This window comes from Lynx rufus, unplaced genomic scaffold, assembly GCF_022079265.1.
Source record: "Lynx rufus isolate CCGP_SWC_20201006 ecotype Redwood Valley unplaced genomic scaffold, mLynRuf1.p SCAF_39, whole genome shotgun sequence".
Classification (NCBI taxonomy): Eukaryota; Metazoa; Chordata; class Mammalia; order Carnivora; family Felidae; genus Lynx; species Lynx rufus.
Window position 1 is genome coordinate 2,182,570 of NW_025814855.1, and position 22,216 is coordinate 2,204,785.

The 22,216-nt window shown below is 51.4% G+C and overlaps 2 protein-coding genes across 3 annotated transcripts; one reads left to right on the top strand and one right to left on the bottom strand.

Moving 5' to 3' along the window:
• The window catches only part of ZNF583 (zinc finger protein 583), a 249,755-nt gene that overhangs the window by 59,140 nt on the left and 168,399 nt on the right, over window positions 1-22,216 (top strand).
• ZNF71 (zinc finger protein 71) lies at window positions 963-21,744 on the bottom strand. 3 transcript variants are annotated; one of them, XM_047094319.1, is made up of 3 exons: window positions 21,363-21,744; window positions 8,832-8,958; window positions 963-2,738 (listed from the first exon to the last, which is right to left on the bottom strand). In XM_047094319.1, exons 1-3 carry the CDS (start codon window positions 21,393-21,395, stop codon window positions 1,282-1,284), a joined length of 1,617 nt encoding a protein of 538 aa, XP_046950275.1. In that variant the 5' UTR covers window positions 21,396-21,744; the 3' UTR covers window positions 963-1,281. The 3 variants fall into 3 exon arrangements, with proteins under 3 accessions (XP_046950275.1, XP_046950277.1, XP_046950276.1); XM_047094321.1 differs by lacking the exon at window positions 8,832-8,958; XM_047094320.1 differs by lacking the exons at window positions 8,832-8,958; window positions 21,363-21,744 and adding an exon at window positions 7,480-7,793.

Sequence of the window (22,216 nt, forward strand, 5' to 3'; positions counted from 1 at the left end):
GTTTCCTACTCTCAACACAAAGTGCGTACTGATAGAAACTGATCTCTCAAAGTGAGTTGTTTATTCTTTGTGGACATTGTCAAGAAGCATAGGACGTTCGGAAACACCAGGACATTTGGGGCAAGTGGCATCGAATGTTAAAAGGAAAAAGGGCAGCATCAAAGTCCCCCGAGAAAGGAGACCCTGGGGGAGCTCTTCACGTAAACAAAGCTTCAGGTCAGCCTTAGGAGACTCACTTGGAGCTACCTTCAAATTCGACTGCAAAAAAACAGCTATAAAAACAGGCAGTCTGTGTTCAGAAATGCGTACTGACTAAACCCAGTTAAGTATTTAAACCTGAATCACCTGCCCTCCCCCTCTCCCCACAAGCAGGAAACTGATTTTGATGGCGGAACTGGTTCCTGTATCTTCTGAACCCGACGGCTGTTTAAAATGACACTGGTCTCTCAGGGCGCCTGGGTGGCTCAGCCAGTTGAGCATCCGACTTAATTTGGGCTCAGGTCATGATCTCACCCTTGACGAGATCCAGGCCTGTGTTCGGCTCTTTGTTGACAGCCTGGAGCCTGCTTGGGATGCTCTCTGTGCCCCTCCCCCACTCTCTCCCTCTCTCTCTCTCTCAATAAATAAACATTTTTTAAAAATTACACTTTTAAAAGTTTTATTGTAAAAAACCCTAAATGACCACTATGAGAAACTTCGGCATCCCAAGTGCTTACTATTATTTCCTGACTGTGAAAACCACCTCCTCCCTGTCACACAGCTTGTCAGCTTCTGCCGCGTTAGTGGCTTAGGGACAGACAGAGGGATGGAGGGGAGCGGGGCTCTGGCTTCCACCCCAGGAGGAAACTCAGGAGGGTGCCCACCTGGCATCTGCACTAGATCTAGGGTCCCAAAACGTCCACATTCACTTATGGAGTCCACCTCCCCCTCTCAGCCCCCTCCTCCGGAGTGTCCCCCCCGGGACACTAAGTGCTCTGTCCCAGCCCTTACAGTCCACTCCCACGGCCTAGAACCCTGATGCCCCGGTTCCTGGGGCTCCCGTGAGTGTCCAGCCACAGAGACCCTGACCATGTTCCTAAGCACATTAGACACGGAGGGACTGGCTTCCTCCTTCGGCCCTGCGGGTGCCCCGTAGCAAGAGGACCTGTGCACAAGTCCCCATTCGTAAGGCCCGCCTGGGGCGCGCTACCCGGGGGCTCCCGCGTCTGCACCGCCCGTGCTGGGGGCTCAGCCCCCCCCCCCAAGGCAGGTCCCGGGACCAGGCGCCCCCCACGCCTCCCCCTAGGTGTGGATCCTCAGGTGGCGCGTGAGGTTGGTGTTCCGGCTGAAGGTTTTCCCGCACTCGCCGCACCTGTAGGGCTTCTCGCCGGTGTGGATGCGCTGGTGGACGGTGAGCGAGGAGTTCTTGATGAAGGCCTTGCCGCACTGGGCGCAGCGGTACGGCTTCTCGCCGGTGTGGATGCGCTGGTGCTCGATGAGGTACGCGCTCTGGCTGAAGGCCTTGCCGCACTCGCCGCACGCGTACGGCTTCTCGCCGGTGTGGCCCGTCTGGTGCACGAGCAGGGACGAGCGGCCCGTGAAGTGCTTCCTGCACACGGAGCACTCGTACGGCTTCTCGCCCGTGTGCACCCGCCGGTGCTGCGTGAGCGACGAGTTCTTGCTGAAGGCCTTGCCACACGCGTTGCACTCGAAGGGCTTGACCCCGATGTGGAAGCGCTGGTGCTGGATCAGGTAGGAGCTCTGGCTGAAGGCCTTGCCGCACTCGCCGCACACGTACGGCTTCTCGCCCGTGTGGTTCCGCCGGTGCAGCGTCAGCGACGAGCTCTTGTTGAAGGCCTTGCCGCAGTCCCCGCAGCGGAACGGCTTCTCGCCCGTGTGCGTGCGCCGGTGCTCGGTCAGGTGCATGTTCTGGCTGAAGGCGCGCCCGCACTCGGCGCACGCGTACGGCTTCTCGCCCGTGTGCGTGCGCCGATGCACGGTCAGGTGCATGTTCTGGCTGAAGGCCTTGCCGCAGTCCCCGCACGCGTACGGCCGCTCGCCCGTGTGCACGCGCTCGTGCTGCGCCAGGGACGAGGTCTTGCGAAAGGCCTTCCCGCACGCGGCGCACGCGTACGGCTTCTCGCCCGTGTGCGTGCGCTGGTGCACGGTCAGGTTCATGCGCTGGCTGAAAGCCTTGCCGCAGTCCCCGCACCGGTACGGCTTCTCCCCGGTGTGGACCCTGCGGTGGATGGTGAGGGACGAGCGCTCGATGAAGTGTTTCCCGCACTCGTCACACTCGAAGGGCCTCTCCCCGGTGTGGGTCCTCCGATGCTTCACGAGGGACGAGCTGCGGCTGAAGGCCTTGCCGCACGTGGCGCACGCGTAAGGCTTCTCCTCTGCGTCCAGTCTGGAGGGCTGGCTGAGGTCTGCGCCGAGCACCACACGCGGCTGGGACCCTGCTTCCCCCGGACCCGCCGATGGTGGCGGGCGCAGGCTGGAGCTTTGGGGGGTGAGGACCTGAGGTTCCCGACGACACTCGGGGGCGAGCTCCTGAGAAACCTCCGACCGCCCCAGGCAGGTCCTGGCGCCCCCCTGCTGCCTCCTCTCCACCCAGTCACCCAGGGTCCACGCGCCTTCAAAGGCCGGGCCGCAGGCACCATTTCTCGTGGGTCCCTCGGCCACCGCCCCGACGGACGGCCTGTGTTCCGCAAAGTCCTCCTTTGGACCCGATTCCTTCATTTCAGGTCTAGACTCCAAGTCTGGGGGAGGGGAGAGAGAAGACGAGACACATGGAGTTAACAAGGCTGGGAGCAAGGACCTTCCAGAGCGCGGGATGGGCAGGTGACATCGGAGACCGCCCTGCCGAGCGCAAGGGCAGCGATGAGCGGGCCGCAAAGGTGGTCTGAAGAAGCAGAGCCCACATGAGGCGGAGGGGGGTGGAGGGGACAGGACCTGTCCCTTCGGGGGAGCGGAGACAAGGGCAGCCCAGCCCGCACACAGGAGCTCAGAGGAGAGCCGCCTGCACAGAAACAACAGGAGGTACCGGGCTTGGACCGAGCGGATCAGCTCGAGGAAACCCGAGCAAGGAGTTCTGCAATGGGCTCCTGGCTTCCAGGGACCACCCCGAACACCCCCAACCGCGGAGGCTTCTCAAAGCATCAGGGGTTGTTAGAAACGCTAGGGTGACAGCTGACATTTATGGGGGTGTGCTGCCTGTCCTCTATCCCCCCACCTGCCAGCCAAGCTCCGCCCTCCCCTGCCCCTCCCCCCCTCCTCCGCTGCCCAGACCCTCGGCCTCTGCACAGCCTCCCCGCCCCCTCCCCCCCCCCCCCCGCCCCCCGCCGGAACCACAGCCCCGCTGCGGCTCGAGTGCCCGCCTACATGTACCCTGTTGGTTTCTAAATCTCTATTTCCAGTCCAGGGGACTCTCCTGAGTTAATCACGGATCCAACAACGGCTTCATTCCCAACATGCAGAAGCTGTGAGATCTTCTTCACACAACAATCTCCACGTGGAGCCCTCCTTCCCAGGAGGCGGCAAGACCCAGCAGGGGACGAGCAGCTGATCTCGCTCTCCCACTTGAACCCCCACCTAGCCTGCAACCCCTGGAGTCTGAGACCCCTCCCCTAAACCCTGCGGCTGTGCCACGGCAGTCTGGAATTCAGGGTCTTCTATATGCTGATGCCTCCCCCATTTACCCGTCCAGCCCACACTCTGAGCTCTGCTGGAATATTCGAAAGCCTACCTGGTGCCCCCCCCCCCCCCGCCCCCCGGGTTACTGCAAACCTAGTGCATCTGATTGGGGCCCCTGCCCCTCCAAGCACAATGATAAAAAGAAAGGCTCATCAAAGAGACTTAGCAAGTAAGTGAGACACAGAAGAACCAGTACTGTAGGAATCCAGTGACGTGAGGTTCCCGGGGGGCATCACGTCCACAGAGACAGAAAGCAGACGGTGCCAGGGGCTGGGGGAGGGGGAGGGGGAGAGGGAGTTGGCGCTTAAAGGGCACAGAGTTCCAGTTCTGCCCGGAGAAAAGAGTTCTATGGATGGATGATGGCGGCAGCACATCAGTGTGAATGTACCTAATACCACCAAACTGTACGCCTAAAAACTGTTAAAACGGTAAATTTTATGTATGTCTTACCACAACAGAAAATAAAATAAAATAAAATAAAATAAAATAAAATAAAATAAAATAAAATAAAATAAAATGGAATGAAACAAAAAATGAAATGAAATTAAAAAATAAAAAAACATGAAATAAAATAACGTGAAATGAAATAACATGAAATGAAATAAAATGAAATAAAATAAAATAAAATGGAATGGAATGAAATAAAACGAAATAAAAAATAAAATAACATGAAATAAAATAACATGAAATGAAATAAAATAATGAATAAAATAAATAAAATAAAATAAAAATAAAATAAAATAATGAAATGAAATTTAATAAAAAATAAAATTAAATTAAATTAAAATAAAATAAAATAATAAAACAGATGTGGCAGTCATCCTTGATTCGCTCCTTCCCTCCCACCCTCCAGACTGTTAACGAGAGCCACTGGACGTGCACAACAGACTGGACCGGATCCAATCTCGCATCGCCCCTGCCCGCGATCCAGTTAGGCACCCTGGATTTCTTGCCTGAAATGCGGCAAGACCCGCCACCCTCAGCCCTCCGCAATGGATTCTCCGCTCAGCAGCAAGAGGATATTCTTAGCAGTCAGACCACACCGTCCAGCGCCTTCCTGGTATGCTGACACGTGAAGCCAATGCCTTCCCCGGCCTACAGGGTCGAGACGGAGCCAGGGCCCCCTCTCCTGAGCCGTCCCCCACTCTCCATCCCCTGCTCACTTGCTGGCAGCCACACTTGCCCTCTCGTTCCCGTTTTACTCCCTGCCAAGTTCTTCCTGCCTCAGGGCCTTTACATGTGCCGCTGCCCCACCCTTCCCACTGGTGCTCATCCTTCAGCCCTCAGCGAACACTTCTCCACAGGGAGGTCTTTCCTGTCCATCCTGCGGTGGAAAGGAAGACTCCTCCTGTTAGTCTCTTGCCGGTTTCGTTGTGGGCACTCATCATGGTCTATGGCAACTTTTGTCTGTCCCTGGACCTGCTGATTGCCAGCGCCCCCCCGCCCCAACCCCACTGGGGAAAGTGAGCTTGTCTGGCCCAGCTCCTGCGGCAGTGCCTGGCACACAGAAGGTATCAGATGCACATTCACTGGGCACCTGCAGTGCTAAGCAATCGGCTTGTATCGTTCCATGTGACCCTGACCACCACATGTGACTTAGGTACTCTTAAGATTGTGCCCATTTTACAGAAGAGGACACGGAGGCTCTGAGAAGGAAGTCACATACTCAAGGCCACAGAGCACTAGAGGCAGAGCTGGGATCCAAGTGGTCTGCTCCCAGAGCGGTGGCCCCCAATGAGTCACTGTTTTGCTGTGAGTTGTCTTCCTCTCCCAGCGGGAAAGATTTGAGAAATACTTAAGGTAGAGGAATGATTGTGGTTTAGTCACCTTGGGGTGTGGCGTGATGCTGAGATGTTTGGGCAGAGTGTGGCACGGGACGTGACGACCGTGGTGGGGCGGGGAGAGGGTAATGGTGGATTTCGGGGGCGGGGGGGGGGGCGATGGGGTCTGAGACATGCTGGGACAGAAGCTGGCTGTGGCTACAAGCTCACAGCGGGCAGAGGGTCAGCTGTGAGAATAGCTGAAAGTCTTCTGCAGCCAACACTCCGCTCTGAGCCATGACAAGCTGTGAATACACAGCTCGACGGCAACCAGATGAACCCAACCCGCCACCGGGCATTTCACCAAAGAGACTGGCAGGGAGCAAAGTGCTGATGATGCGTGGCTGGTGGACACAGGCATTCTTGCCTACCGTCGAGGAAATGCTAACAACGTCTGCTGAGGTCACTCTGGCAAACAGCCGCTAATGTGCAAAATGCTATTTGTTCCTTTTGGTCTAAATATGGATGTACTGTTTGGTTTTTTTTTTTCATGTGGTACTCGATTTCTTGTCCTTCAGTTTGTTTTCCTGTATTCCGGATTTCTACGATTGTTTCTGATCACAAAGTAATCCACACTTGTCAGTAAAACACCAAACATCAAAAAATAACATAAAACGGAAACCTCCTGCGATCTCCTCTGTCTGCGTTAACTGTTTGGTGTGTACTTTGAAAGAACTTTTTCCCCAGTGCCTACCTTTTTATTGTATTTTATTTTTTAATGTTTATGTATTTATTTTGAGAGAGGGAAAGCACAAGCAGGGGAGGGGCAGAGGTTGAGATGGAGAGAATCCCAAGCAGGCTCCGCACGATCGGCGGAGAACTCACGAACCATGAGATCATGGCCTGACCGGAAATCAAGAGTCGGATGCTCAGCTGACTGAGCCACCCAGGTGGTCCTACGATCACCCAGTTTACTCACGGGAAAGGCTGCAGGCTGCAGCACCGAGGAGTAAACTGAGGCAGAGCCCAGCAGACCCCCTGAGCAGAGAGAGTGCTTTGGAGATCTGCAAGGTCCTCCCTGCAGCGTCAGATTACAGATCACAACATGCATACATGGAAACTACCCACGCTCGCAGAAGAACCCAAAAGGATTTGAAAGCAGTACCCAGAGCCCGTCAGGGCTGGGCACAGAGCCTTCTCACACCAGCCAGCCAGGTAACCCACACCATCGAATTCACGGGCAGCGGGCAGGGCACTCAGGGGGTTGTGGGGACAGCAAGCCATCTAGACTGAGCACAGGTCATAACGGCAGAAAGTGAGAGCAGGTCAAATGACACGGGGTTGGTGTCAAAACAGATACAGATGAAGGACATAGAACAGAGCCGGGAGTTCGACCCACACACGCGCACACGGACAGCTGATTTTTGACAAACATGCAAAGGCAATTCAGTGGAGAAAATTCAGTGGAAATGTTTCCAGTGGAACAGTTCGGCCTTTTTAACAAAGCCCGTGGAACGACCAAACTGAGCTTCAATGAACACTTTGCATCATTACAAAAATTAACTCTCTAGGGATCCCAGAAGAAAACACAAAACCTAAAAACCCTACGGTTTATGGAAGAGAACCTTTGTGGCCTGTGACAGGCAAAGATTTCGTAGATATGGTCCCAAAAGCATGATCCTCGAGAAAATGATTGATAAAGTGGACTTCGTCAAGTTAAAAACTTCTGCTCTTCAACAATTAGTTGACTGTGGGGCACTTGGACACCAGCATTCAGCAGTGACGTCAGGCCCCTTTTCTACACGGTTCACAAAAACTCACTCAAAATGGACCAACAACCTAAACAAAGAGCCGAAACTATAAAAGTCTTAGAAGAAAACACAGGAAGGAATCTTAGCGGCTTGGGTTGGGCAATGGTCTCTTAGGACACCAAAAGCATGGAAGATCCCCAAGAAAGGCTAAAATAACAAAGACTGCACATCCAAAATTTTGACAGATCACAGAGTAGCCGGAACTCCTAAGCACGGAAATGTGAAATGGCACCAACCGCTTTGCAAAAAACGTCTGGCAGTTTCCTGAAAGGTCGGGACACATCATTGCGTGGTTCAACTGTTCTCCTGGTGTTCGCTCAAGAGAAAGGAAAACACAGGTCCTCGGTGAAAGCTGTCCGCACGGGTTCACAGCAGCTCTATTTCTATCAGCCCAGAATCGGAGACAGCGCAGATGTTCGCCAACAAGCGAAGGGACACGCAGACTGTGTTCTATCCAGGAAGTAGACCGTTACTCGGCAATTAAGAGGAGTGAACTACTTGTACACGCAACATGGCGAACCTCAAAATACTTCTGCCGAGTGCAAGGAATCAGACCAAAAAGACTACTGGCTGTATCAGTGCATCTATATAAAGTTGCAGAATGCGCAGATTAAACCAAAATGCCGTAAGGCTGCCCAAGGAACGGAGGTGTGTGCACGAAGTACTGGCAGGTGCTGGAAATGGGTAATGGATATGTTCATCATCTGGACCGTGGTCATGGCTTCCCCCCGGGTGTAGACGGGTGTCAGGATGCATCCAATTGTTCGCTTTAAAAAAGTGCAGTTAACTGTAGGTCAATTATACTTCACAAAAGCCATAAAAGAAGTGAGAACATATTCTAGTTCTGAAAATTAGTGGTTTTTTTTAACCTAACACTATTATCAAGGGACATCTTTCCACGTCAGCGTCTACAGACAGCCCTCATCTTTGAAGAGCTGTGTGGTCTCCATCTCACTGGTATAATGGGATATGTTTAGCCAGTCTTGTGTAGGTAGACATTTAGGCCTTTTCTCCTTTTCCTCCTATGTAAAACTTTGCACACTTACAGGGAGATATCTTACAGGGAGATCGCTAAAGACAGAACCGTTAAAAATGTGGTTGATAACGCCAAACTGTCCTCCAAAAGAGCTGTCCCAACTTTATGCTCCTAAAACGAGAAAGTCCTTTTCCCTACACTCTCATAATACAGGCTATCTTCATTCTTTTTCATCTCTGTGTACCTCATGGGCAAAAACTAGATTTCTTTGACTTGATTTGTATTTATTTCTCTGACTATTGGTAAGCTTTAAAATTTTTTTATGAAGTGTAATTTTGTATATTTCTACATTCATGAACTGCTAGCTCATAGGTTTGGTCTACCTTCCTATCATCCTTTTTCTTGTTTTATTCTTGTTTACTCCTAGGAGCTCTTTATACAATTATAATCCTTTGACCATTATACAGGTGGTAAATATTATTCCCCCATTACCTGTCAACTTTATTTTTATCTTTGAGTCATTTAAACTTCCTACATAGTCAAATCTGTCCATCTTTTTTCTTATTTCTTTGCAGGCCGGCGGTGAGAAATTCAGCAAAGCTGCCCCCTTACCCAGAGAAACCAGGTTCCTGTAGTTCTCCAGCATCACATCTCTGTACAGGTCCTTCTGGGCAGGCTCCAGCTGCTGCCACTCCTCCTGCGTGAAGTCCACGGCCACGTCCCTGAATGTCACTGATTCCTGTAAGAGGAAACCCACAACCGCTCACCGCAGGGCCCTGCTCACAGAGGCCTGGAGAATGGCCGGAAAAGCCAAGAGGATTTAGGGAAGGCAGACAAATCTGGAGTGATTTCAACAAGGTTCGGAGTTCTGAAGGGACCAACTGCTCAGTGTCCTTGGTGCCTACTTCTATTGGGATGGTCCTCGGACAGAGAAACAAAACAAACCTAAGATTGTTTAGAGCAGAAAGTGGCACACTTGAGAAGCAGAGAAGGAACCAAAGGTATAATGACCGTAACCCTGTGAATCGCCCTGTGCATGAGCTGCCCGTCAAAGGCGGAATCCTAGATGGGATCCAGTAGTTCAACAAACTGTCCTGAGCCCCTATGGAGCTGCAGGCACTGAGCTGGGTGCTGGGCAGGAGCCATGGAAAGTTCAAGAACCAGGTCCTCGTGGACGAGGCAGGAACACACAGGGGACGGACCGGCCATCTGCTCAATACCACTGTGAAGGTATGAACGAGATCCTCCAGGCACCTGAGCAAAGGCAGCCTGAGGGGGTGTCCAGGGAGATTTCGGAAAGTTGACACCAAATGTGGTCTGAGGGGACAGTTAGTGGTTGGGTCCGTGGGATGAGATTCTGGAGGGGGGAGGGGCTGGGATGAAGACCTGAGGCTAAAAGGCAGATGGGCCCAGGGCGGGGGACGGTGGGAAGTTCACGGGGTGGAAGCCTCAGTGCCTTCCCAGCTGATGCTGTGAGCCCCGTGGATATAACAAATATCCCATAGCACGGGAGGTAACGACGGGGGCGATGGCGGCCATCACGACGGTGACAAGACCTATCACTTGTTATGCAGACGCTATGGGCCAGGTCCCATTCAAAGTGCTTGTTATAGGTCGAGTTCTGCCCACCCCCAAGTCCTAACCCCCAGCATCCCCGAATGGGACGTCATCTGGAACTAGGGACAGTGCAGTTGTAATTAGTTAGGAGGAAATCATACTGGAGGAGGAGGAGGGCCCTTAAACCTTCAGGACTGGCATCCTTATAAAAAAGGGAAATTCAGACCCGCACGGGCACACAGGGAGAACACCCTGTCAAGTGACCTTATGCCGCCACAAGCCAAGACCTACCAGCGGCCAGAAGGGAGGCCCGGAACGCATCCTTCCCTAACACCTTCAGAGGAAGCACGGCCCTGCCGACACCATGACCTTGTGGCCTCCGTCCTCCAGGACTGTGAGGACACACAGTTACGTTGTTTAAGCCCCCCGGTCTGGGGTCACTTTTCTTACGGCAGCCTTAGCAAACCAACACATCCGTCTTGCTCTCTGCGATCCCCAGTGCTTTGTACCATGCCTGGCATACAGTAGGCACGCACTAAGTAGCTCCTGAATGAATCCGTGGATCGGTGAGTAAGGAGGGCATGAGGACTGAGGAAGTTAATCCACGTCTGAGGCTCAGAACATTGCACGTATACCGTAAGTGCTCAAACACCGTCAGCCACCGTTACTGCCGCCCACTCGTCCTCGACTCTCTCCTCGGTCCTCTGAGCACCTCTGCCGGCTGGACAGTGAGAGACCCTCTCCGCGGGCCACTCCCTTCATTGTCCCGAGTGCCTGCCCGGTGCCAGGGCTCACGCTGTACCCCCAACTCAGTCTCAGCGGCCCCCACCACTTGACGTGGAAGCAGCATAACCCGGTGGTTATGGCTTTGGACTTGGGAGCCGGGTGGCCTGCAGTGAAATCCTGGCTCTGCCCCTTCCTGTGTGTCCTTGGGATGTGTGTCCTTGGGCTACTGTCTTAACCCTTCCGTGTCTTGTTTGTTCAGCAGGCTTCAGAACAACAATGTCCCCCCCCCCCCGTACTGGTCATGAACTTCAGAACAACAATGTCCCCCCCCCGTACTGGTCACGAACTTCAGAACAACAATGTCCCCCCCACCCCCCGTAGTGGTCACGAACTTCAGAACAACAATGTCCCCCCCCCATAGTGATCATGGACTTCAGAACAACAATGTCCCCCCACCGTAGTGCTCACAAACTTCAGAACAACAATGTCCCCCCCCCATAGTGATCATGGACTTCAGAACAACAATGTCCCCCCACCGTAGTGGTCACGAACTTCAGAACAACAATGTCCCCCCCCCATAGTGATCATGGACTTCAGAACAACAATGTCCCCCCCCCCCCCGTAGTGGTCACGAACTTCAGAACAACAATGTCCACCCCCCGTAGTGGTCACAAACTTCAGAACAACAATGTCCCCCCCCCATAGTGATCATGGACTTCAAAACAACAATACCCCCCCCCGTAGTGCTCACAAACTTCAGAACAACAATGTCCCCCGCCCCGTAGTGCTCACAAACTTCAAAACAACAATGTCCCCCCCCCATAGTGATCACGGACTTCAGAACAACAATGTCCCCCCCCCGTAGTGGTCACGAACTTCAGAACAACAATGTCCACCCCCCGTAGTGGTCACAAACTTCAGAACAACAATGTCCCCCCCCCCCATAGTGATCATGGACTTCAAAACAACAATACCCCCCCCGTAGTGGTCACGAACTTCAGAACAACAATGTCCCCCCTCCGTAGTGGTCACAAACTTCAGAACAACAATGTCCCCCCCCATAGCGATCATGGACTTCAGAACAACAATACCCCCCCCAGTAGTGGTCACGAACTTCAGACCAACAATGTCCCCTCCCCCCCCATAGTGGTCACAAACTTCCGAACAACAATGTCCCCCCCCCCAATACTGGTCACGAACTTCAGAACAACAATGTCCACCCCCCCGTAGTGGTCACAAACTTCAGAACAACAATGTCCCCCCCCATAGTGATCATGGACTTCAAAACAACAATACCCCCCCCGTAGTGGTCACGAACTTCAGAACAACAATGTCCCCCCTCCTTAGTGGTCACGAACTTCAGAACAACAATGTCCCCCCCCCCCCCGCCGTACTGGTCACGAACTTCAGAACAACACTGTCCCCCCCACCCCCCGTAGTGGTCACGAACTTCAGAACAACAATGTCCCCCCCCATAGTGATCATGGACTTCAGAACAACAATGTCCCCCCCCCGTAGTGCTCACAAACTTCAGAACAACAATGTCCCCCCCCCATAGTGATCATGGACTTCAGAACAACAATGTCCCCCCACCGTAGTGGTCACGAACTTCAGAACAACAATGTCCCCCCCCCATAGTGATCATGGACTTCAGAACAACAATGTCCCCCCACCGTAGTGGTCACAAACTTCAGAACAACAATGTCCCCCCCCATAGTGCTCACGAACTTCAGAACAACAATGTCCCCCCCCATAGTGATCATGGACTTCAGAACAACAATGTCCCCCCACCGTAGTGGTCACGAACTTCAGAACAACAATGTCCACCCCCCGTAGTGGTCACAAACTTCAGAACAACAATGTCCCCCCCCCCATAGTGATCATGGACTTCAAAACAACAATACCCCCCCCGTAGTGCTCACAAACTTCAGAACAACAATGTCCCCCGCCCCGTAGTGCTCACAAACTTCAGAACAACAATGTCCCCCCCCATAGTGATCATGGACTTCAGACAACAATGTACCCCCACCGTAGTGGTCACGAACTTCAGAACAACAATCTCCCCCCCCCGTAGTGGTCACAAACTTCAGAACAACAATGTCCCCCCCCCATAGTGATCATGGACTTCAGAACAACAATGTCCCCCCCCGTAGTGGTCACGAACTTCAGAACAACAATGTCCACCCCCCGTAGTGGTCACAAACTTCAGAACAACAATGTCCCCCCCCATAGTGATCATGGACTTCAAAACAACAATACCCCCCCCCGTAGTGGTCACGAACTTCAGAACAACAATGTCCCCCCTCCTTAGTAGTCACAAACTTCAGAACAACAATGTCCCCCCCCCCATAGCGATCATGGACTTCAGAACAACAATACCCCCCCAGTAGTGGTCACGAACTTCAGACCAACAATGTCCCCCCCCATCGTGGTCACAAACTTCCGAACAACAATGTCCCCCCCCGTAGTGCTCACGAACTTCAGAACAACAATGTCCACCCCCCGTAGTGGTCACAAACTTCAGAACAACAATGTCCCCCCCCCCATAGTGATCATGGACTTCAAAACAACAATACCCCCCCGTAGTGCTCACAAACTTCAGAACAACAATGTCCCCCCCCCATAGTGATCATGGACTTCAGAACAACAATGTCCCCCCACCGTAGTGGTCACGAACTTCAGAACAACAATGTCCCCCCCCCATAGTGATCATGGACTTCAGAACAACAATGTCCCCCCCCCCCGTAGTGGTCACAAACTTCAGAACAACAATGTCCACCCCCCGTAGTGGTCACAAACTTCAGAACAACAATGTCCCCCCCCATAGTGATCATGGACTTCAAAACAACAATACCCCCCCCGTAGTGCTCACAAACTTCAGAACAACAATGTCCCCCGCCCCGTAGTGCTCACAAACTTCAGAACAACAATGTCCCCCCCCCATAGCGATCATGGACTTCAGAACAACAATACCCCCCCAGTAGTGGTCACGAACTTCAGACCAACAATGTCCCCCCCCATGGTGGTCACAAACTTCCGAACAACAATGTCCCCCCCCGTAGTGCTCACAAACTTCAGAACAACAATGTCCCCCCCCATAGTGATCATGGACTTCAGAACAACAATGTCCCCCCACCGTAGTGCTCACAAACTTCAGAACAACAATGTCCCCCCCCCATAGTGATCATGGACTTCAGAACAACAATGTCCCCCCCCCCGTAGTGGTCACAAACTTCAGAACAACAATGTCCACCCCCCGTAGTGGTCACAAACTTCAGAACAACAATGTCCCCCCCCATAGTGATCATGGACTTCAAAACAACAATACCCCCCCGTAGTGCTCACAAACTTCAGAACAACAATGTCCCCCGCCCCGTAGTGCTCACAAACTTCAGAACAACAATGTCCCCCCCCCCATAGTGATCATGGACTTCAGAACAACAATGTCCCCCCCCCCCGTAGTGGTCACGAACTTCAGAACAACAATGTCCACCCCCCGTAGTGGTCACGAACTTCAGAACAACAATGTCCCCCCTCCTTAGTGGTCACAAACTTCAGAACAACAATGTCCCCCCCCATAGCGATCATGGACTTCAGAACAACAATACCCCCCCAGTAGTGGTCACGAACTTCAGAACAACAATGTCCCCCCCCATAGTGGTCACAAACTTCCGAACAACAATGTCCCCCCCCCAATACTGGTCACGAACTTCAGAACAACAATGTCCACCCCCCGTAGTGGTCACGAACTTCAGAACAACAATGTCCCCCCCCCATAATGATCATGGACTTCAAAACAACAATACCCCCCCCGTAGTGGTCACGAACTTCAGAACAACAATGTCCCCCCTCCTTAGTGGTCACAAACTTCAGAACAACAATGTCCCCCCCCATAGTGATCATGGACTTCAAAACAACAATACCCCCCCCCCGTAGTGGTCACGAACTTCAGAACAACAATGTCCCCCCTCCTTAGTGGTCACAAACTTCAGAACAACAATGTCCCCCCCCCCATAGAGATCATGGACTTCAGAACAACAATACCCCCCCAGTAGTGGTCACGAACTTCAGACCAACAATGTCCCCCCCCATACTGGTCACGAACTTCAGAACAACAATGTCCCCCCTCCTTAGTGGTCACGGACTTCAGAACAACAATATCCCGCCTCCTTAGTGGTCACAAACTTCAGAACAACAATGTCCCCTCCCCGTACTGGTCACAAACTTCAGAACAACAATGTCCCCCCTCCTTAGTGGTCACGAACTTCAGAACAACAATGTCCCCCCCCCGTAGTGGTCACGAACTTCAGAACAACAATGTCCCCCCCGTAGTGGTCACGGACTTCAGAACAACAATGTCCCCCCCCCCCGTAGTGCTCACAAACTTCAGAACAACAATGTCCCCCCCGTAGTGGTCACGAACTTCAGAACAACAATGTCCCCCCCGTAGTGGTCACGGACTTCAGAACAACAATGTCCCCCCCCCGTAGTGGTCACAAACTTCAGAACAACAATGTCCCCCCTCATTAGTGATCACAAACTTCAGAACAACAATGTCCCCCCCCTAGTGGTCACGAACTTCAGAACAACAACGTCCCCCCTCCTTAGTGGTCACGAACTTCAGACCAACAATGTCCCCCCCCATAGTGGTCACAAACTTCCGAACAACAATGTCCCCCCCCCCCGTAGTGCTCACAAACTTCAGAACAACAACGTCCCCCCCGCAGTGCTCACAAACTTCAGAACAACAATACCCCCCCCGTAGTGGTCACGAACTTCAGAACAACAATGTCCCCCCTCCTTAGTGGTCACAAACTTCAGAACAACAATGTCCCCCCCCATAGTGATCATGGACTTCAAAACAACAATACCCCCCCCGTAGTGGTCACGAACTTCAGAACAACAATGTCCCCCCTCCTTAGTGGTCACAAACTTCAGAACAACAATGTCCCCCCCCCATTGAGATCATGGACTTCAGAACAACAATACCCCCCCAGTAGTGGTCACGAACTTCAGACCAACAATGTCCCCCCCCATGGTGGTCACGAACTTCAGAACAACAATGTCCCCCCTCCTTAGTGGTCACGGACTTCAGAACAACAATATCCCGCCTCCTTAGTGGTCACAAACTTCAGAACAACAATGTCCCCTCCCCGTACTGGTCACAAACTTCAGAACAACAATGTCCCCCCTCCTTAGTGGTCACGAACTTCAGAACAACAATGTCCCCCCCCCGTAGTGGTCACGAACTTCAGAACAACAATGTCCCCCCCGTAGTGGTCACGGACTTCAGAACAACAATGTCCCCCCCCCCGTAGTGCTCACAAACTTCAGAACAACAATGTCCCCCCCGTAGTGGTCACGAACTTCAGAACAACAATGTCCCCCCCGTAGTGGTCACGGACTTCAGAACAACAATGTCCCCCCCCCGTAGTGGTCACAAACTTCAGAACAACAATGTCCCCCCTCATTAGTGATCACAAACTTCAGAACAACAATGTCCCCCCCCGTAGTGGTCACGAACTTCAGAACAACAACGTCCCCCCTCCTTAGTGGTCACGAACTTCAGAACAACAATGTCCCCCCCCATAGTGGTCACAAACTTCCGAACAACAATGTCCCCCCCCCCGTAGTGCTCACAAACTTCAGAACAACAACGTCCCCCCCGTAGTGCTCACAAACTTCAGAACAACAATGTCCCCCCCATAGTGGTCACGAACTTCAGAACAACAATGTCCCCCCCCGTAGTGGTCACGAACTTCAGAACAACAATGTCCCCCCTCATTAGTGATCACAAACTTCAGAACAACAATGTCCCCCCCCCATAGTGATCATGGACTTCAGAACAACAATGTGCCCCCCCCCGTAGTGGTCACGAACTTCAGAACAACAACGTCCCCCCTCCTTAGTGGTCACGAACTTCAGACCAACAATGTCCCCCCTCCGTACTGGTCATGGGCGTTAAGCGATGTACGTATGCTTCCGGCACAGTCTGGTACAGCTAAGTATGTGCCTGGTTCATGTCAACTTTTGCTATCATCATCTGATTAATTTTGGCATTTCATATATATATTCTCTATATATTTAGTATTAATAGTGATTATTATTATTGTAATACTATTATTTGATTCTTTGAACTAATAGGACCTTTGGCCAGTCTTAATAATAATTCCTTCTTTATTTTTTTTATTTATTTTTAAGTGTTTATTCATTTATTTTATTTATTTATTTTATTTTTTTTGAGAGGGACAGAGCGTGCATGGGGGGGTAAGGCGCAGAGAGAGAAAGAGAATCTCAAGCAGGCTCTGCACTGTGCGTGCAGAGCCTGATGCGGTTCTCGATCCCATGAACCGTGAGATCATGACCTGAGCTGAAATCAAGAGTCGGACGCTTAACAATCTGAGCCACCCAGGTGCCCCAATAATTCCTCCTTTAAAAACCCCTGCCTTATTGAGGTACGGTTGACATACAAAAAGCTGTGGATATTAATTAAGTTTGGAAAGTACACACCCATGTAATCACCACCGCAATCAAGGCCATAAACTTATCCATCACTTCTAAAAGTTTCCTCCTTCCCCTTTAAAACGTGTTTTAGGGGCGCCTGGGTGGCTCAGTCGGTTGGGCGGCCGACTTCAGCTCAGGTCATGATCTCACGGTCCGTGAGTTTGAGCCCCACGTCGGGCTCTGTGCTGACAGCTCAGAGCCTGGAGCCTGTTTCAGATTCTGTGTCTCCCTCTCTCTGACCCTCCCCCGTTCATGCTCTGTCTCTCTCTGTCTCAAAAATAAATAAACGTTAAAAAAAATTAAAAAAAAAACGTGTTTTATTTTTTAATATAATAATCCCTTCAGAAAGTCTTCCCTTAACATGTTCCATCTCAACTCACTCACTAGGTAAACTCTTTTTCAAGCAGGTCCCACACACCCAGCCTGGGCTGGGGGTGCACAAAAATGCTTGAAGCCAAAATGGACAGTCTTGAAGTTCTGGACCCTACACCTTACAGCAAAGGATGCTGGGAGAGCAGACAGCAGGGGTCGAGGAGGCTTCCCCTAGAACTGAGGCTTAACCCCCCAACACGCACAAGCTGTTGCAGTCCTCCTAGGTAACGCAGGTAAAAGAAATCAAGACAACCACCCCGGACCAGTTACAAATGAAGACATCACGTGCGGCTGCTTTGGGAAACGGTCCGACAGTTCCCTAGATGGAAGAGAATCATCACATGAGGCCGCAATCCTACTCCTGGGTATATACGCTGGAGAAATGCGGACACGGGTGCAAACCAAAGACTTGGAATGTTCACTGCAGCATGACTGAGAATGACCAGACAGCGGAAACAACCCAAATGTCCATCACCCGCAGAATGGGGAAACAAAATGTGTTTTTTCTAGCCACACAGTGGAGTATTACTCGCCCATGAAAAGGAAGGAAGCGCTAGCCTGTGCTACATGAAGGAACCTCAAAATCAGGATGCTGAGGGGTGCCTGGGGGGCTCAGTCAGTTGACTGTGTGACTCTTGACTTGGGCTCAGGTCATGATCTCACAGTTCATGAGTTCAGGCCCTGCATCTGGGCTCCGTGCTGTCAGTGTGGAGCCTGCCTGGGATTCTCTCTCTGCCCCTCCCCTGCTGGTGCTCTCTCAAGTAAATAAACATTAAAAAACAACCATGATGCTGAAAGGCAGATACAGAAGACCATACAACGTGTGATTTCATTTACATGGAATGTGTCGGATATGAAAATTCATGGAGACAGAAAGCAGATTCGCGGCTGCCAGGGGCAGGGGGCCGGTGGAGGAAAGTGGGAATAACTGGTAATGGGGCACACACTTCCTGTTTGCATTATGGACAGAGGTTTTTTTTCACATTTATTTATTTTTGAGAAAGAGAGAGAGAAAAGGAGCAGGGGAGGGACAGGGAGAGAGAGAGACACAGAATCCGAAGCCGGCTCCAGGCTCCGAGCTGTCAGCACAGAGCCCAACGCGGGGCTCAAACCCACGAACTGTGAGATCATGACCTGAGCCGAAGTCGGACGCTTAACTGACTGAGCCACCCAGGTGCCCCCGTTTTTTGTTTTTAATCCAGTTTTAACAAAAACGTGACAGATTTTTTTAAGTTTATTTATTTTAAAAGGCAGAGAGAGTGTGTGCACGCATGTGTAAGAGTGAGGGAGGGGCAGAGAGAAAGGGAGGGTGAAAGAGAATCCCAAGCTGGGTCTGAGCTGTCAGCGTGAAGCCCGATGCAGGGCTTGAACCCATGAACCATGAGATCATGACCTGAACCAAAATCAAGAATCAGATGCTTAATTGACTGAACCACCCAGGTGCCCCGAGACAGATGTGGTTTTAAACATTTGAAGCTCTTTTGTATTTTAAAATTATAGAATAAATTAAGAAACATGGGGTGCCTGGGTGGCTCAGTCGGTTAAGCATCCGACTGCGGCTCAAGTCGTGATCTCGCCATTCGTGGGTTCGAGCCCAACGTCAGGTTTGGTGCTGACCGCTCAGAGCCTGGAGCCTGCTTCAGATTCTGTGTCTCCCTCTCTCTTTGCCCATTCCCCAGTCCCACTCTGTCTCTGTCTCTGTCTCAAAAATAAGTGAATATTAAAAGAAACAAAAAACAAAAAAGCAAGCCTGGGAAGAATACCCCCCCCCCCACACACACACACATACACATACCTGTTTAAAATTGCAAGAATACAGCAAGTCCTGTGGGCTGACTATAGCACAAGACAGATAATTCCCCTGCCTGCAGAAATAGCTAATAACATTTTCTGGAAATAAAGCCTCAGTAATAACACAAACAATGCTACTCAGAAAGAGCCCGTGGGACACCTTCTGCCACCACCTGTCACGCCCAAGGTTTGTACCACTTGTCACTTATACCTAAAATGCAGAACGTTAACTTCTGACGACGGCCAGCCTGCCCAGGGGAGGCCTCTCCTCCGTCCTGTGGGGAACACAGTCTGCCAACACGGGTTGGGGACTCATGGAAGGCCTCAGAAGTATCCAACCACGGATTCCCCGGATTCCTCTCCAAAAATCGCTCCTGAGAAATCGTACGAGATGCAGGGCAAGACTTCCACCCATGTCCCTCCTGACATTATCTGTAACCATGAGTAACTGGAGACAGATACACGTCCTACAACAGGGCAACCACTGAGGAAGCCTGCTACAGCCCTTACGAGAAAATCCTCACATAGACGTTGAAGTTGATGTTACAGGCTGTTCTGAACCACACAGAGAAATGCTTAGGATGAAATCTTTGACGAAAAAAAAAAACAGGATATAAAAACTGCTTAGCCAGGGTGGTTCTTATTTTTGCAAAACACCACGTGTGCAGGGAGAGAAAGGCTCACAAACATTCCAGAGAGGTTCTCTCCTGGGGTAAGATCACAGGTCATGCAGACTGTCTTAGCTGTGTCCTTCTGGATCTTTCTAAGCCTTTTATAATGATCACGAATGTCATTACCTACCAGAAATTTTCTTTGATTTTTATCATAGACTATTTACAGCATCAAAAAATTACTAAAAAAAAGAAATCAAAGTCACTGGATGAACATTTAGGTACAACGATAATGCAAGCAAACAAGTGATGTGTGTAAAGTTTATGAAGTTTCAAAATAAGGGAAATCCTTTTTTTTTAAAGTTTATTTTATTTTTTGAGAGAGAGCATGCGCAGAGAAGGGGCAGAGAGAGAGAGGGAGAAAGAGAGAATCCCAAGCAGGCTCCACACCCTTGGTGCACAGGCTGCTTGGGGCTCAAACTCCCAAAACCGTGAGATCCTGACCCGAGCGGAAACCAAGAGTCAGACACTTAACCCACTGAGCCACACAGGCGCCCTGGGAAATCCTTATTGATTAAAGTTGGATGGGGGGAAAATACCAATATTAAAACCGCAAAGCCAATACTTCTGTCAGTTTTTAAAAAGAATCATCAGAGGGGCTCCTGGGTGGCTCAGTCGGTTAAGCGTCCAACTTCAGCTCAGGTCATGATCTCACGGTTCGTGGGTTCGAGCCCTGCGTCAGGCTCTCTGCTGACAGCACGGAGCCTGCTTGGGATTCTCACTCTACCTCTCTCTCTGTCCCTCCTCTGCTTGTGCTCTCTCTCACAAATAAATAAATAAACATTAAAAAGAAGAGTAATCAGAATAAATGAATACACAAATATCCATATGGTTATCTGTGGGTAGAGGGACTATGTATGGGTGAATTATACTGTCTTACCTATAGTTTACAGGTTCTTCCTGTTTTATAGAAGGAGCATTTATTTATATGTTATTTGTTTAATTATGAAATATCTCTGGCATAAAAAGAAGTTTGGAGAAAAATACAACAGCCACACACATACCCCCCTCTAAAGCATAAAGCACAGTTAGCGGGAGCCACAGACGCCCAGGTACCCCTACCCCTCCAGTGTCATCCCTGCTCTCCCTGAAGGTGACTGCTGTCTTCGATGTGCAGCCTTGTTCCAGCCCGTGTCCTTCACCACGCGTGTGGATGCTCATAAGGGACATTCACACGTGTGGGACGGTGCTGCCCAGGGGCCTCTGTCACACTGGATGTGATGTGTTTAAACCACCACTCCCCAGGCGCCCATCAGTGTCTCCAGAAAGCCCTGAGGACAGAGCTGGTCACCCCCAAGCTGGCCCGTCCCCCTCGGCCGACCAAAGCCAGTGTCGCAGGGCAGGCAAGAGGCTGCTGGGCCCAGAAAGGGCTGAGCAGAGAGGAGCATCACCTATGCAGGCCACCCCATCCTCGGGGCAGACACAGCCCTCAGGAGACAGGGCCGAGTATGTGAGCCCTGCAGGGGCCCTGCCCTCTGGCCTTAGCCTCTGGAATGCAGTGCGAGAGGGCCACATGACTCACCAGGGCCTCGTCAGTCAGCAGCTGGGTGGCCATCCCTCCAGCGCCCAGGGTGACAGGAACGGGCCGACTGTGGTTGGGAGAGAGAGAGTGAGGGTATAGTGAGAGACCAGAGACCAGGCCTGGGCCTGCTTCACAGTGCAGACAGGACACGTACCCAGCAGGAAGCAGACAAGGAGGGACACACACACACACACACACGCACCAGTAACAAATGCTAACCACACTTACTGCATGCAAGGGCCCGGACACACGTCTCTCCTTCAATCCGAACACTCCTCAAGGTGAGTCCTATTTCCACCCCATTTCACAGATGAGAAAACTGAGGCCCGAGAGCTAAGCCACGTGCCCAAGATTCCACAGGGAATGGAGCTGGGCAGGGAACGTCCAGGTCCACCCACGTGCTCGCTGCCTCTCAAAGGCACACCCGGACACCCACCCACAGCCACTCACCCAGCATGAGTGTGCGAGTGTCCGAGTGCTGGTCTGGGGCCCCACTCCCCACCCCTGGGGGAGCTTCCCCACATTTCGTGGAGTAACTGTGAGGTTCAACTGACACACACACAGAAGGAACCGGAGCCTTACAGCTCACGGTAAGAGCTCCAGACATATCAGCGGTTATTACTGTTGTGGGTCCAGTGGGAAGCCGTCAGCTTTGTTTCAATGGGTCTCCTTTTTTACAGCAATGCCCCGCTTCCGTTTACGGCAGTCACACAGGATGCCCTTTGAAATGCAGCTGATTTAAGTAAAATAAATAAATAAAATTTAAAAACCAGTGAGCCAATTTAAATAAAAGACAAAGTTTTACTTTGGACAGGTGGCACAGGTTAGGGCAAATTCCTGGGAGTTTAGGGTAT